Source organism: Echinops telfairi, unplaced genomic scaffold (genome assembly GCF_000313985.2).
Source record: "Echinops telfairi isolate 266 unplaced genomic scaffold, ASM31398v2 ScPeMD7_7457;HRSCAF=8495, whole genome shotgun sequence".
In the NCBI taxonomy this organism is placed as follows: domain Eukaryota; kingdom Metazoa; phylum Chordata; class Mammalia; order Afrosoricida; family Tenrecidae; genus Echinops; species Echinops telfairi.
In genome coordinates, this window is record NW_022111357.1 from 12041026 (window position 1) to 12058281 (window position 17256).

General features: G+C 41.8%; 2 protein-coding genes across 5 annotated transcripts in view; one reads left to right on the top strand and one right to left on the bottom strand.

The window, feature by feature from the left end:
* Nucleotides 1-10800, bottom strand: part of RBBP4 (RB binding protein 4, chromatin remodeling factor) — a 12330-nt gene extending 1530 nt beyond the window's left edge. Inside the window, exons 1-11 of the mRNA XM_013005261.2 lie at nt 10720-10800; nt 10033-10180; nt 7928-8073; nt 2786-2959; nt 2349-2464; nt 1917-2077; nt 1703-1829; nt 1515-1592; nt 748-824; nt 189-246; nt 4-102 (exon numbers count right to left, since the gene is read on the bottom strand). Of these exons, the coding sequence (XP_012860715.1) occupies nt 4-102; nt 189-246; nt 748-824; nt 1515-1592; nt 1703-1829; nt 1917-2077; nt 2349-2464; nt 2786-2959; nt 7928-8073; nt 10033-10180; nt 10720-10735 (1200 nt within the window). The 5' untranslated portion in view covers nt 10736-10800. The remainder of the gene's footprint in view (nt 1-3; nt 103-188; nt 247-747; nt 825-1514; nt 1593-1702; nt 1830-1916; nt 2078-2348; nt 2465-2785; nt 2960-7927; nt 8074-10032; nt 10181-10719) is intronic.
* A 331-nt stretch (nt 10801-11131) lies between these two features.
* The window catches only part of ZBTB8OS (zinc finger and BTB domain containing 8 opposite strand), an 11491-nt gene continuing 5366 nt past the window's right edge, over nt 11132-17256 (top strand). The window contains exons 1-4 of one of the 4 annotated variants that reach the window (XM_004705002.2): nt 11134-11612; nt 14972-14996; nt 15903-16024; nt 16242-16324. In XM_004705002.2, the coding sequence (XP_004705059.1) occupies nt 11516-11612; nt 14972-14996; nt 15903-16024; nt 16242-16324 (327 nt within the window). In that variant the 5' untranslated portion in view covers nt 11134-11515. Of the gene's footprint in view, nt 11613-14971; nt 14997-15902; nt 16025-16241; nt 16325-17256 lie in introns of all 4 variants that reach the window. The other 3 variants (XM_004705003.2, XM_045299042.1, XM_045299043.1) reach the window with 3 other exon arrangements.

The window sequence follows — 17256 nt, forward strand, 5'->3', positions numbered from 1 at the left end:
CACTTGCATGATGTTATCTTCTGATACAGAACAAATCACCCAAGGTTCATTGGGATTCCAGGAGAAGTCAGATATCTTGGCAGTGTGACCACCATGAATAAACTGAAAGACAGAATATGAAAGATATGAAAAACAGAGTATATTAAATTTCGGGTTATTTCAGGAAGTGGTTAGTGTTGATGACATACCAACAACTCTGGTGGTCCATCTTCTGCATCTTCTGGGGATTGTTCCTCTCCAATTTTACTAGAGCAGAATGAATTTAAAAGTTAACACTGATCTACCTGGAGCCAACCACCTTTTGAAAACATCAATAAAATATAATTGCAAAGAAACCAGAATCTAATTCATTGATGCCAACTTAAGTCTAACTCATAGCAACTCTACAGGACAGACCAGCAGCTATAAATCTAGTGGAAGACGGTCGCATTTCTCTCCCCAGGAAGCTTTCACTGCTATCGAGTCATTGCTGACTCATCGTGACCCCTGAGGGGCTCCAAGGCTAACAGTTTACAGGAGCAGAAAGCCCAGTGTTTTACCTCAGAACTCCTCTTGGTTTCAAGCTGCCAACCATTCACATTGCAGCCTAACACCTAATAATTACACCACCTGGGGTCCATCACGAGGCAGCTAGTGGGGTCCTTTTGGTTAATAGCCTGATATTCTGGTTATACCATGACACCGAATTCCACCATACCACGGGGGCTTCTGCAACTGAATAAAGGAGTAATTAATCCAAGGTTTTACCTTAAGTCCCAGACATTCAGTCTACGATCAGTACCACTGGAAGCCAAAATGGTTTCATTGTGAGGCGACCACTGAACCTGTACCCAAGATGGCAACAGGAAAAATGGCAATTAAAAAACTGTGGCACAATTACCTGAAATACATTTAATAATTTTGAAGGGTTAAAAAAATTAATTTTATTGAGGGCTCTTACAACAATCTATACATCAATTGTATCAGTCACATTTGTGCATGATGGCATTATTATTTTCAAAGCACTTTCTATTTGAGCCCTTATCAACCCCCACCTCCGATTTCTAAGTTTTAACTCAGAGGTAAACATTACAGTTAAAATCAACACCTAAATAACTTCTTTTATGAAAATATATAACCTGTCATTAGACTGGCCCATCTGTGCCTTAACAATGAGTTTCCAACATATCAGAGCAATTATTTTCAGAACTGGCTCAGAGGGCTTTGCATCTTAAGCAGCTTATACTGTTAAGGCAGAATTAGGCTTAAATGAAGAAATCAATAGATTATGAAGAATGAAAGAACGGAAATAAGGAGGGAAAAGTCAGTAGTAAAGCTGATAGGGGAATAAGGACTAGCATTCTGTATACCTCCTCAAGAATGTTAGTCAATCACCAATTTGAGAAAGTACAGAAGCAAAAAAGGAGTAAAAAGAATCCGAATTCCCACAGGCACACAGGAACTTTATTATTTATAGTAATGCCACACACCATCCAGATTTTCCGAAACAGATTAGCACCACTACTTTCTCTTACCTGGAATATTTCATCCTTATGTGATTCAAAGGAATGCAACTTGAGTTTCAGATTTCTTAGATCCCACAAAGCAACAGTCTATGTAAATAAGAAAAAATGCAAATGCAGTGTCTTTATGAGATAGAAAAAAACACAAAAAACACCTGGAGAAATTCACCATGTTCTCTCTTAAAATGTATCAAACAAACCTTGTCAGCGGATCCTGTGGCAAGAATGAATTCACTATAAGGATTGAAAGAAAGGCAGTTCACTTCAGCAGTGTGAGCATCAACTGAGTGGCTTGGTTTGGAAGTATTGTTTGAACGAGTATCCCAGCTTTAGTGAAAAAGAAATACAAGATGTATGAAATGGGTGGCTACATGTAAGACTTAATATTATGAATGGAAAGCGGATTCTACTTACATCATGAGCTTCTGATCATCAGCAACCGAACCAAACAGAGACTCATGAAGCAGATGCCAGGAAACATCTTCAACTACTGCAGTATGTCCAGTGAAGATGGTTTTTGCATCCACCACTTTTCCTTCCTTTGGAACAGCACTGATATCCCACAGGCAGATGGTCTTAAATGCAAAATCAAGCATTTTACAAAAGGATGACTACCCTATCCGACCCTCAAAAAAACCCCCGAGCGATGACAAGCCCAGATCTGCTTCAAAAACATGAAGGATCTGATATTAGGGGCTAAAGTGGGAGGCAAATGTTTTGAGAATGATGAGGGCAACAAATGTGCATATGTGCTTGACACAATGGATGGATGTGTGGATTGTGATGAGCCCCCCAATAAAATAATTAAAAAACAAACAACAACAAAAACACATGAAGGATACGCACATGATCATCTGAAGCACTAAGCAAGTGGCCGCTGAGATTTGGGTTCCACGAAAGTCCATAGCCTTCCTTCTGATGTCCGCGGAGACGCAAGTCTGGGTTACACTCTCCAGAAGGGTCTGCAAGGTTAACAGGCACATCAGCAGTGTACAGTCTACTAAGTACGGCAAAGCGTGTGAAAGCTGGACCTGTTAGAGAAGAAACACTCAAGCCCTTCCCACTAATAAGCAAGTAGGAACTCATTGTGACCAAGTCCGTCATGCTTAAGCTGCATCACCATCCTGTTGTACTATATAGTCTCTCCTCCGATCCCACTTCGTTTAAAGAGGCATGAATACAGAATACTCACACACAGTATGAACTACAAGCTATTAAATTATGCAAATAAACAATCAAATTCAGATTGAGTGGAACAGTGCATTTCCATAACGATGCCATACCTGGTTTAGAAGGGTGTTTCGTGTAGTCAAAAACAAGAACATCACTGGATGGAGTCTTGGTTGCAATGATGCAAGGGTTCTGGGGCATGTAACGGGCCCGGTTGACTTCTCCTTCGTGATTGATCTTGATTTCTATTTCAATCTTGCCACTGACAGAGCCAAAACCTCCAAATTCTGTAAATGACACACATTAATTAATTGCAACTGACAAAGCAAGAGCTACTGTATATAGTAAGTCTAAGACAGCTGCCTCTCCCTTCATATTTGGCATAGTACTAGAAGTAATCTAGGTACTTGTCAGCACCAAAGTGCTTCCTGCCCTTTCTTTAATTCCCACCACAATCTGATATAGTAGGCAAGACAGTTATCTTTTAGACAAGGAAACAAAAGCTCACAGTGATTTGTTCATTTATTAGTGACATGACTAATAAACAGGAGCCATAAAGAATCCCCATTCTTTATATTCCTAGTCTAGTACTCCTTCAGAGCTACCTACAATAACCCTTGATGATCATATACCTAATACACACAGGCGTAGAAACTCAATGTAGGATTGCTATGAGTCAAAATCAACTTGATGGCAATGGTATATACATAAATGTATTTTTACTTGAAACTTCCACTTCCAAAGCAGATTTTCAACATGCAGTTGTCAAATCAAATTTCAAGCACCAAATAAATGAGCAAATAAAGTCCAATCTCTTATTTTAACAAATAACAAGTACACCACGTTAGGTACCAAAGCATTCTCCTCCCACCTACATCATGTATCTGAAGCTCTAGTTCAGGCTGACCTTTATTTCTGAAATACCAGCCCATGTTCTTATCTCCTCCCTACCACAGTGTTTCTTAGCCAATGAGGAAAAACAGAGTCACGCTGCCTTATTTTCCTGACCTCCCACTAACATTTGCCCAGCAAACTCCTGGTTCAAATAGACTAGGTAGACAAGTACCAGATTAAAGAAACATTTTTAAATTCCTACTTGACTACTGCATGCAGATTCCTCTCAAATATGGCTGGTTAGCAATCAATGTGTAATAATCTAATTTGTGACTATATGAATCTTGGCAAGTTAATATATAAACAGGTAGCTAATGATCAAAGTATTATAGAAGGCAGCACAAGGTGGCAAAAGCTCTAAAATGAGCTAGATCTAGGCCTAATTTTCCTTACCAGCTTAGGATTTAGGTGAGGTCTTCAATTTTGAAGGCCCAAATACCATATCCATAAGGTATCTAACTTTTAAGTAAATTCAAATGGGTGAGAAGACCTACGGGCACCTACACTATACACAAAAGATGGCATGAGATGTGAACCTCAAGCAGCTTTTCCTCTGGGTATGGGAAGATAAGCACACAAATGACAAACTCCTGCTCACCTTCTCCTATGAAAAAGCAGCTATAATACAGGGAAAAGCAATAGGGGGCACAGAGCCAAGATATAACGGGTTCTCAGAACTCAGCATATACTACACGGAGCGCTGTCCTAAATGGTTAAGGAAAGCACAGTAAACAAGTTAAAGGATTCATAATTCCTAATTAGGGACCACCAGTCAAAAGGCCAAATTTAAAGTAGAAAAGACAAGCTGAGCTATCAATATACATAAGGTTCATGTCTCTCTACATAAATGTAGTGCAATCCAGGACAGATGACCCCTTCAGGACCAATGATGAGAGTGGTGATACCTGGAGGGTGGAGGGAAGGTGGGGTAGAAAGGGGGAACCAATTACAAGGATCTGCATGTAACCTCCTTCCTAGGGGACAGACACAGAAAAGCAGGTGAAAGGAGACACCGGACAGTGTAAGGTATGACAAAATATTAATTTATAAATCATCAAGGGCTCATGAGGGAGGGGGAGAGGGAACGGGAGGGAGGGGAAAAATGAGGAGCTGATACCAAGGGCTCAAGTAGAAAGCAAATGTTTTGAGAATGATGAGGGCAAGAAATATACAAGTATGCCTGACACACAATGGATGTATGTATGGATTGTGATGAGTTGTATAAGCCCCCAATAAAATGATTTAAATAAATAAATAAAGTTAAGTAGAACTTCTAACATTCTAAGTCAAATAAACAAAATATTTCTTCATGACTCTACGGATTATATATATGACAAAAGACTGGTTGTTAATACAAAACCAGCACCCCAAATAGGATGCTAGAAATACATGTGCTGATATTTGACGATCCTGGTAAAAGGGTATGAGGTAAAACATTTTTACATCTATTTTCAGAGTTAAAAATGAGATGACTGCCAGGCTGAATCTTACTACCATCTAAGAAACTGAAGCGATATTTCTTTCCACCAGTCTAGATCATATGGAGGCAGCTGCCCCATTTTCAGCACCATATCTGAGACAACTTAGATTTTTTAAATAAAGGAAAAGGAAACCATGGGAGATATGCTGTGTAACCTCGGAGCATGTTACAAAATCTCTAACAAGGCTCCCTGTAAGGATTAAATTGTTATTATGATTTATGGATGGTCAGTATTAAGCATTAGTAAAAGAGGGAAGGGTCTCATTAGAACATAAAAGGGCAATAAGACATCTAAGTACCAGAAATGGCAACTAGTAAATGTTAAAAGATGCCATTTAACAAGGGGGAAACAGAGTACTCAATAAGTACTCATTTTGGGGGGGGGGAAAGCTTGGATTCCTAGTCACTAACACCAAAAGGATTAGTTTTAATGTTAAAAAATGTAAAAGAATCAGAAGAAAATGGATAGACATTCAAGGGCTTAGGAGAAAAGCCTTTCAAATGACATAAACCTGGATGATACACGAGGGGCTCTGAAAATCCATGGAAAAATGGAACAGAAAGATAATGGAATTTTCCTATGAACTTTTTGAAGCCCTCTCATGAAAATTGGCAATTCAAAACAAAACAAAACCACTCAAACTCACCTACAAGCACACATTATTTGCTGAGTGATTCAATACTGGGATAAATCGCTGAGAAAACCTTTTTTTTGACTTAACAGTGATCTCAATATACTTTATATTTTATTTTATTTACCTTACAACTTGCTATATTATCAGAATATTTGATTTGTCTCAATAATCAAACTTCCAACCTAAATACTTTCTCTTCATTTAACAGAAAAAAGAGAAATAGTAAAAAACCACGAAGGCTCAGAGAAGCTGATTAATTTATTAAAACCATCACAACTTATTGGCACAAAAATCGAGCCCCATTCTCCTCCAAAACAGTCTAACTTTTCAGTAATCACATCCTACTGTTACATTTAGGTAACACAAAATTGCATTTTGCACTGGATTAAGTTAAACATCGAACCATCAAATGACTGCATAACTACAATTCTGACTAATAACGAGTCCAAAAGAACTGAGAATACAAGAGATTACCACAAAAAATCTAATGTAAAAAACAAGAAACATTCCATCATTTCGAGAACTCTCAATTGAAAGCCTTCTATGTCCTGATCATTTGAGTTCAGGACAACAGTAAAACACACTAATTCCAACCTCTTCTGAAAGGATGAATAAATATTTCATATGAAAAAATCATTCCCTTAAGGATATCTTCTAAAAATTGGTAATTAAGCAGGTTCTATAAATGTAATCTTTTTATCTATCGTTAAGTGCCATTGGCCTTGGGCTCCCAACCATTAGTTGGCAATTCAAACCCACCAGCCCAGTGGTTTTCAACCTGTGGGTCGAGACCCTTTTGGGGGTCAAACGACCCTTTCACAGGGGTTGCCTAAGACGACCAGAAAACACATTATTCTGATGGTCTTAGGAACCAAGACACCGCTCCTCTATTGTCTCCAAGGTGGGTCTGCCCACATGTAGATATGTTGATCTGGTGAGAAAGCTATCTCAAACTGTGCACTGTCCTTGGCTTTTTACGCACACTGTCGCAAAATATAGCAACGTAGCTTACTGTTGTTATATAAGACTGTTACCCACGCTACACCATGCCTTCAAGACAAAATCTCAATTATTTGTAATTAGAAATATTTCACAATGTATAATTTCATATTGTTTTTTTGTGATTACATCACTATGCTTTAATTATGTTCAACTTTTTAAAAACCATTTTATTAGTGGCTCATACAACTCATCACAATCCATACATACATCAATTGTGCAAAGCACATTTGTACATTCATTGCCCTCATTCTCAAAACATTTCCTCTCCACTTAAGCCCCTGGCATTAGGTCCTCAATTACGTTCAATTTCTAACAATGAAAATCCATCCTGCGGAACTATATGTGACCTCCTCCCTGGGGGATGGACAACAGAAAAGTGGGTGAAGGGAGATGTCGGACAGGGTAAGATATGACAAAATAAAATTTATAAATTATCAAGGGCTTATGAGGGAGGGGAAAAATGAGGACCTAATGCTGGGGGCTTAAGTGGAGAGGAAATGTTTTGAGAATGATGAGGGCAATGAATGTACAAATGCGTTTTACACAATTGATGTATGTATGGATTGTTATGAATTGTATGAGCCCCTAATAAAATGATTAAAAAAAAAGAAAATCCAACCTACATATCAGATATTTACATTATGATTCATAAAAGTAGCAAAATTCCAGTTATGAAGTAGCAACGAAAATAATGTGTAGGTTGAGGGTCACCACAACACAAGGAACCGTATTAAAGGGTCGAGGCATGAGGAAGGTTGAGAACCACTGCACCAGCCTCTCTGAGAAAGAGGAGGTTGTCAGTGTCCATAAACATCTATAATTTGTGCAATGCTGTGTGAGTCTGAATCAACGTGCTGAAATCCCCCCAACTCTTCTTGAGAAAATCTAATTTTCACAAATGCCTGTATGTATACCTGGACTTAGCACAGTATACATAATAAAACTGTTTTCACCACTCCCCCAACTTTCCCTCCCTTAAGAGTAATACTGCTTCTGTAGGGAATACACAAACGCGCAGCAGCGATATATGGTGGATTTGTAACTCTGGAACATCCAACATTAAAGGATTGTAGCAAAAATACAAAGGCCTGTCAAGTAATTTTGACATCTAGGACGAACGTTCAGTGCCCACACTGCTTTCCAAAGCTTTAACTTGAGAGGGGACTTCCACATGCCATACACACTTTTTATGAGTTGAGTTAAAATTGGCACACAATTCCTTCTTCCATTTTTAAGAGTCCTACCTCCTTTCTCACTGTCGTAGTGTGAGGCATCAAACTGAGCATCATCATTAGGGAGCTGCACACTGGCTATCACAAGGTGGTTTTGCTCGTCCGATGTATGTGTGCCCAAGACAAGTCGATGAATGCTGAAATCTTTCCCTTCTGGTCTGTAAGAGCAATTCAGGATCATCACTCACATTAACATCAATGGAGAGCACAATGCCAGCGATATAGACATGGACATCAAGGGCACTGTTTATGATGAGAAAGTCGCGAAGAACCCGATCTTCAACTTGTAATTTATCCCCTCCATTGGGCTGCATACATGAAGAAATACACAAGTACATATTTTTAAACATACAACATATATGCTTTATTGAACAGCCACAGCTTATCCCAGTTGATCAAGTGGTTGACCAGCTATCCAGGGCCCAGCATAGCCTCTGGGCTTGTCGCTCGACCTCCAACAAGGTGAGCATGTGCCCTTGTACCAGGCCTTTTACATTCCAGATGATGGAGTGGCTCTTGTGGCACCGAGGCAATGGTTGGGCAGAGAACTATACTTTATTTTGTAAATATTTAACTTGGGAAACTTAAAAAAAAACAACAAAAACACCAAAAACCCCCAAATTATGGATTTAAAAATCATTTTCCTCCCCTAGGGGCAATACCCCAAGTGGCCAATATTTGGATACAATTTAGCACATCAATCTGGAATCTCCATTCAGCTACTTCTCAAAGGCCCTGAATGACCATCAGATTATAAACAGCCTGGACGACTCTTGAGAACTCACAGAAACAACTGCACTTATTCCTGAACTCCCCAGGTAATTCTGATGATGAGCTGAAAGGGAGACCTGTGGTCATGAATAAAGAAGGCTTTAATTAAGTTTCTAGTGTTTACCAGGACTTTGTGTTACATTTTTCTTTATATCCTGTGAAGGTAACTCTCTTATCAATCTTATTCTTAATACAGCAACTATGTTAAACATCTGTACTACTGGGATGAACTGCAAATCAATTGATTTCTAGAGACCTGAGTTTCTCAAGTAATTCTGTTACCAGGCACTTAATCTTGACTGCTATTCTGAAATTTAAAGCAGTTTTCGAACAAATGCGAAAGAAGCCATGATGAAACAGTGACGTTGTAACTTCTTTAAATGCTTCTCTAGAGGTACTTCCCAGGAAGACCACGATTCCAACAGGCAGGTTGTGCTGAAACTTTAAGTGTTTATTTTTTAAGTTCACTTTCATCTTTGGATTGCCATTTCCTCCTAGAAACCTTCCTTGATGCCACACGTAAGGGCAATTTCCCCTTTCTCTCATTATTTTATCTGTTATTCTACACAGGAATCAAGCCGGGAAAGGCCTCTTATCTAAACTTGTGGAAGGCTCCCCCTTTATCAGGTGTAAACCAGACCCCCCATATATGAAAATTAAAAATAAAATAAAATCTATATTAGTTGAGATCCCTGGGTGTTTGATCTCAGCAACTGAAAGGTAGGCAGTTCAAACCCACCCAGGAGCCCTGGGGAACCTGACCCCTGAGAAAGAGCACTTACGGAGCACTCCTTTTTATTTTTACATGCTTGAGTTGGAGTTAGTTGACCCTCTGGCAGTGGGTAAGTTTCTATCACACATAACATGGAGAGGGTGTGTGTGTTTCAAAGCAGTCAGGAGACAAGTTGATTATTTTTAAAACCCCACAACCTTTTGAAGGCCCCCTCACTGGACTTTAGGCAAACCTCTTTGGACCAAATACCAGGCCTTCTGTTTTTTTCTATAAACCAGTTAAATACCAGCAACTAACTGTGTGAGCTCCGATACGTTTCCTTGAACAAATTGGGGTCATCACAATGTTGACGAATTCTGAAAAGCTGACGAATCTCTAGTCTTAATCGGGCAACTATAGGTGTAATATGGCTCTTTATAAGATTAATTATCAGAGAAAGGCACCCCCCACGAGTTTTCTCAGATGCATCACTACCTATTGGCCCTAGAGGACAGTGTCAACAGTTTTATCCTTGTCTTCTCCAGGAGAATGGGGAGAGGAAAACAGGGTTCGGACAACAATCGGAAAAACGGAAGGCATAATAAAAGTGTACGTATTCAGAGGTTCACATCACCTGGTCACATCTGGAAGCCACTGTGCAGTTAGGCTGGGCCACTCCAGAGCATGGGTCATCACCAAATCGTAAAGAAAAGGGGTGTTCTTCTTCCATATCTTGTACTCCTCGTTGATCACGCGTTCTTCCACGGCGTCATCAAAGGCTGCTAAAAGAGCGAGAACGAAGACGTTAGGCATAAAAGGCTCACCGAGCACGCACGGTCCTGCCAGCATGGCTCCCGAGTCCGGATTCTGAAATGGAGGGACGTGGGTCTGCTCCGAGGCGGAGGCCCTCAGCCTTCTCCACCTCGCGGGCTGGCGCCGGAACTCCTCTCGGGCGAGGGCAGGCCGGGGCTCCGTTACCGTTCGCTGCCCGGGCCTTCGGGGCACACTCTCCTGAGGAGCGGGTGATCCGGGGCCGACGGGGAGGCCCCGACACCGGCCCCTGGGGACAGGGAGGGGTGCAGGGAAACCCGGGAAAACGGCGGGTGCGCGGCCAGGGAACGCGGGGAGGCTGCCAGCGGGACCCAACGTCCCGCTGCGCGCCGCTAGCCCGCCCGCCCCGCGGGGAGCCTTCCCCTCCTGCCTTCGGCGCTGGGAACCGCGCTCCGCAAAGTCGGGCCTGCCCTCGCTGTTAGGCCGAGTCGAGGCCGCAGCGGAGCCGAGGCTTCCCTGGGACCTCCGGAGTCGGCCACAGCACCCTCACCTTCCTTGTCGGCCATGGCGGGCAGTCGGACTGGAGCGCCGGGCAGGAGCTGCGAGGAGAGCGTTGCGGGAGGGGCGGGGAGGCTGCGGGCGCTCGCTCCGCGCGCGCGGCCTCTATTGTTTCCTGCTGCTCCTGCTGGAGGATGGACTCGCGCGCCTCCGCGCAAACGTCGGCCAATCAGAGCGCAGTGAAAGGATGGGTGGGCGGGGAAGCCGCGCTCGTAGCCTATCCTGAGGCGCGGAGTTGCTTTTTCGCGGGTCCGTGGCGCGCGCTTCGGCCCCTCCCCCACACGGCCGAGTAGCCTGCCTTCGTTTGCGCGCGCGCGGGGGCTGTCGAAGTGCGCACGCCCCGGGTCACGTGAGCGGTGTGGTTGGAGGGGCGCAGTTCGCCCGCACTCTTCTGGGGGCAGCCATTTTCTTACTGGCTGTTAAAGTCATGATTTTTTTCCAAAGTGCTCAAATTAATTTAGTGTTGTCATTTAGTTATCAGTTTCGGAAGCGATGGAGAGGAGAAATCTTTATCATTCAGGGCTAGAAATGTCTGATCCAGGCGTCCTGTACTCCTAGGTCCTTCAACTCGTTTCTAAGAAAGAACTATTGAAGCAAGTTCAGAAGATGAGTCCTTGGCCCTTGAAAGGTTTACTCCAGGTGGCGCAACCTAGACGGGAGTCCGAGGAACTAAACGACGTCGGCTACTCCGAAATTGGAGTGCTGGCCCTTTAAAGTGGCGCGTCTGGGCGTCGATAGCGGAAGTCCGGCTCGGGAAGGGCGGAAGTGGAGTGCTAATCCCGGCGGTCATGGCGCAAGAGAGTGAAGACGAGAGAGACTACAATTTGACTGAGAAGCAGAAGGCGGTCAAGGCCAAATATCCTCCACTTAATCGGAAGTATGAGTGTGAGTAGGTGGCTTTCCTCTCCAGACCTGGGCACAGGCACGTCCCCTTCTCCTTGGCCGCGGCTTCCGGCCTCGCCTCTCACCCTGCCCCAAAAGGTGTTGTAGGCGGATCCCCTTCGGTCCTTGTTTTCACACTCTCCCCACACCGAAGGCAAGTTTCACCTGGTCCTAGAGTTGGGAAACCTGGCCTCCCACAGTTGCAGTCTCTTGAACTTCTTTCATCTACGGCTAACCATTTCTCTTGTGATATGCTAATTCTAAAAATAGCCGCATTTTCAAGGATTTGCGCGGCAGCCACCCTAGGTGTGTACCTCAACGGTGGAGTCATTAGCTGTGTGACGGGAGAGGACTCGGAAAGTCAAATAGGGTTCCGATGTGTTTTACATAGGTTATGTTGGTAGTCAAAAGAACTGACTCTGCCCGTGGATTAGTCAGGTAAACTGCCTTGGCTTCTCGATTCTTTCTTTGGAGGATTCCACTCGGTTCTGCAGGGTCACTGTGCGTCAGAACCACTCCGTGGCAGTGAGTTAGGCTATATCATCGCTAACGTGGATGTAGTTTGGGGAACGACCCTCGGGCTTATTTGCCTGTTTTAAATCCTCCACTGATTTTCCACCACATAAAATCCACTTGCCCGTAGTCTCGTGGGTTTTTGTTCTTTCTGGACCCTGTGTATCTCTTTCAAACTGAAAAAGTTTAAAAATTACTTTTAATATGTACTAAAGTGCTGGACACAGATGACGTATGTACAGATTGTGATGAGTTGTACCAGCCCCTAATAAAATGATTATTTAAAAATTACTTTTAATATAAGGTGATATATATGATTCAAAAGGATATAATAGGTATGCAGTGAAAAGCAAACGTTCATTCCTGATCCCCATTCACTTACTTAATCCATCTCTCTAGAGCCAGTGGCATTACCATTTCCTTCTGTTTACGTACAAAGATGTTCTACCATTTAAACTCATTTCCAGCTGATGAATAGTTACGATGTTTACGTTCTTTTGCTATTGCAAAGCAGTGCTGTAGTGAATATATTTGTATATGTATTGTTTTGTGCATGTAGTAGTACTCTTATATGTGTAGAATTAATTTCTGGATGTCATCAGTGAATTGCTTTGTCAAAGTATATATGCATTTTTTACATTGACTGTTACTGTCAATTTGCCTTCCAGAGAGATTGTATTAATTTATGCCCTCACAGGCAGTGTAGGAGTGTGTATCTCTCTCTTTACACTTATTAGAAAACAACAGCAACCATTTTTCCTGCTTTGGGTGAAAGTTTACATAGTTAATTCATTTTCCTAATTAATAGTTCATACTGAACATTATTCCATGACATTCGTTGCAGACCCTGCAATGTGTCAACACTTTGCTAATTACATTCATCTGGCTGCCCTGCCTCCCTCCGTCTTCTCATCTTTGGTTTTCGGCAAATGTTGCCCTTTTGGTCTCACATAGTTGATTGTTCTGAGGAGCACATTTGTCACATGGCTAGAAGGTTTTCTTTTTTTTTTTTATTATTTATTTTTAAATCGTTTTATTGGGGGCTCATACAACTCTTATCACAACCCATACACACATCAATTGTGTAAATCGCATTTGTACATTCATTGCCCCGCTAGAAGGTTTTCTTAGGGCATTCGTCTTGGAACCTCTAGAATATTTTCTCACTAAATCTGGTCTGTTTTTCTTTTTTTCACTTTGACTTTTGTTCTTTTTTAAAAAAAAAACAAGTAATTGCGGCTTTATTTTGTGATCTTGGGTCAGAGTGTTTGGTAGTGGTAGTGGGGCACCATCTAGTTCTTCTGTTCTCAGTTTAGAGGAAGATGTGGCTTCTGTGGACCATTAGCCCTTTGGACTAATGGCTTCTTGCTTTAAAAATGGTTTTATTTATTCTGTGTGCCACTGAGGGATAAATATCAATCGTTGCTTCTGGAATGGCCTCTCTAAAGCTTTTAAGATCCCTCACCAGACTACAATATAGAACATTATCTTTAGGAAGTGTGTTTTTGTCAATTGACTTAGCCCGCAGACTTTGACCCTTAGCCTTCAGATTCAGTTATTCAGTCCTGTTATCTAAGAAGTTTCTTTAAGTGTGTCTCTTACAAGTGTGTCTCTTACGTGGTTGTTGTTGTTAGGTGTTGAGTGGGTTCGAGCTCAGAGACCCTACGTAGAATGAAACTTAACGCTGCCTATTTCTGCTCTGTTCTCATAGTCGGTGTGGTGCTTGAGCCCACTGTTAGAGCTACTGTGTCAGTCATCTTGTTGAGGGTCTTCATTTCTGCTGATCCCCTACCAAGTGCGATGTCCTTTTCTAGGGATTGGCCTCTCCTGATAACACGTCCAAAGTAAGGGAGATAGAAACTTCTCATCCTCTGAGGAGCATTCTGGTTGCACTACTTCGAAGACAGGTTTGTTTGTTCTAGAAATCTATGTTACTTTCAATATTCTTCACCAATAGCATAGTTCAAATGCATTGATTCTTGTCTTCCAGAGAAGTTGTGCTATGGATTAATAATAGTCTGAAAATGTTGAGATAACAGATCCAATGGGAACATGTTATAGGAGAATGGGAGTATCCCCATGAATATGCACAAAGGACATAAAAAATCATGGGTTAATTCCATTATCTTTTAATTCAATTTTCCACAAACTTGTAAAAACCTCTATACAGGCTTCTCAGGATATTTAACAATATGTATTTACCTACGCTGCCCTCTGCTTTACCAAGCGTGATGTCCTTTTCCAGGGACTGGTTTCCCCTAATAATATGCTCATCTACATCCTTGCCTTTAATCAGTCTAGCTGTACTTCTTCCAAGACACAGATTTAGAGAAATCCGTAAGATAAACAGTAACGCTAGGGAGGTACACTCACATTCCTTAGAATGATCAACCACGTGAGAGACAAAGTTCAGAAGGCTGGAAGGGTTAGGAAACATCACACAAGGAGGAAATTGAAGATGTGATGTTATCTTGTGGGGATTGCAACAGGGACATGAAACATGAATGGTTGAATGGGAAATTCATGCTCTGTAAACAAACATTCACCCAATTGACAATAGAAAGTTTAAAAAGAGCTTTAACAAAGCAACTAACTTTGCCGGGTAAACGAATAGCAAAAGGTGTCGAGTGCCCACATTTTCTAGTTCTGTAAGGATGATTGATGTTTTTAAACTAATGAACTAAAATTATTATGCTTCTAATTGGGTAAAGTATGTAAGACAAAGCACTACCCATTTCACGGGTAGACTTCAGTGACATGAATTATGTTCTTCGTGTTGTAGTTGTTTTCTTGTGATTTGTTTGTAAGCCCAGTTTAGAATTTCACTAGTGGTTTCCCCTTTCTTTTAGATTTGGACCACACAGCTGATGTTCAGTGAGTACAGCCGGAGCTTGTGCATTCAGAGCCATTTGCTAAGAATGAAGGCTGAATGGTTTCTTTTCTTTTTAATTATTTTATTGGGTGCTCTTACAATCCATACATTTGTTGTATCAAACATTTTTGTACTTATGTTGCCGTCATTCTTTTCTAGACATTTACTGTATATTGAGCCCTTGGTATCAGCTTCCCCCCTCCCCCATGACCCCTTGATAAAGGATAAATTATTATTATTTTCACATCTTACACTGACCGCTGTCTCTCTTCCCCCATGGTTTCTGTTGTTCATCCCCCTGCAAGAGGAGGGAGTGTGGCTGTGTGTTGATTATTGTAATCAGTTCCCTCTTCCCCCCATCCCCTGAATGGTTTCTTGTTGATGTTGGTAACATTTTTTCCCCTCCTATCTTGGCTCTTTGAGGAGATGAGTATGGTAACACTCCAATTCGGCGCCATTGAGTTGACTGAGGCCTTTGATTTTTCTGTCCTCAGACTGATGTTATTTTGGTTTTTCTGTCAAGTCTTCCATCTTCTAGTGCAGTGGTTCTCAACCTTCCTAATGCCGTGGGCCTTTAATACAGTTCCTCATGTTAGTGACCCCCAACCATACAATTATTTTCATTGCTACTTCGTAGCTGTCATTTTGCTACTGTTATGAATCATCATGTAAATATCTGATATGCAGAATGTATTTTCATTGTTATAAATTGAATGTAATTAAACATAATTAAAGCATAGTGATTAATCACAAAACAATATGTACTTGTATATTGTGAAATATTTATGTTTTCGGATGGTCTTAGGCAGCCCTGTGAAAGGGTCATTCACCCCCAAAGGGGTCGCAACCTGCAGGTTGAGAACCGCCGTTCTAGTGGATTACAGAGTGTACCAAATGTGTTCCTCTAGGCTACATGCATGGGGGTCTACTCTGGAGGAAGCGTTTGAGCAGTGTGCAATGGCCATGTTTGGTTACATGACAGATACCGGGACTGTTGAGCCTCTCCACACAGTGGAAGTTGAAACTCAAGGTAAGTGAGTGATTCACAAGGAGGAAATGCTATCAAAATAGGCAGTGTTCTAAATAACTGGAGTATACACTTTTTACAGTAAGCACAAAGCTGATCAGGTACCTGTTTTTCGCTTCTTAGTTAGCCTAAGGAATTTATTGCTCTTATAAATTCCAACCGGTTTTCGGAGACCAGAGGTACTAAATGCACGGTTTTGGTTCTTTTTGATCCTGTGTAGGGGATGACTTGCAGTCTCTTCTGTTTCACTTTTTGGATGAGTGGCTTTATAAGTTCAGTGCTGATGAGTTCTTCATACCCCGGGTAAGCACGAGTTTTTCTTTCTTAGCAAGCAAATGAGTTCTTAGTTCAGGTTGTGGGGTTGTTTGTTTTTTACCCCCGTAGTTCAGGTTTTAAACTAGAACAAGTGGTTTAAATTAGAATGCAGGTTGCCAGACTCTACAAATTTTTAAGATGATACTTTATATAAATTATAATGACAATAAAGAAGTTCTTGGTTAATCTTGAGTTTGCCTTGCCTACAATCCATTTTGTATTTAGTATTGTTGTAGGTTCAAATAAATGACAGCCACTATAATGTCTTGATAATTTAGAAGAGTCTTTATTCAGTTATAACCGGACTGCTAGAATCTAAAAGAGATTCTTTGATTGCAGTCCCGAGTGGACATTTCAGTCCATCTTTAAAGGCAAAAACTCATTTATAATTTGTATAGGACTTAAGCAAGTATAGACAGAAGCAGAAAGCAAAACTAATTTTACTATTCTTTCGAGCTAGTGAAAGTTACAGGGTGTAGTATTAAGTTAAATTTGGGGGGGAGTGGGGAGGGGCCAGCCCCACCCGCTAGTACTACCTACAGGTTCAGTAAGCACAATTGTACGGTTGAGACATGCAAGCATTATATTAAAGTCATCGAGAGCATGAGAGATATTACAGTAATACAGTCAGACACGTTACATGGTAGCATTGCTCACCTCAGCCCCACTTGGTGGTCCTCGTTGGGGGAACCCGGCTACGAGAGCAGGAGCAGCCTCGGGGACCAAGAATCGGGGAGCCTCTCCTGGCCCGAGAGCCAGAGAAGGCCTCGGGAATCGGGGAGAGCCTCTCGGGCTCCGGAGCTCAATCCCTTCTTTATTGCTAACCCCGCCTTATATCACCTTAGGGGGACATCATTATAGAATCACACGTCACAGAGAGGGGCAGTACAATTCATCCTTGGGCGGGTTTGATCTCTCTG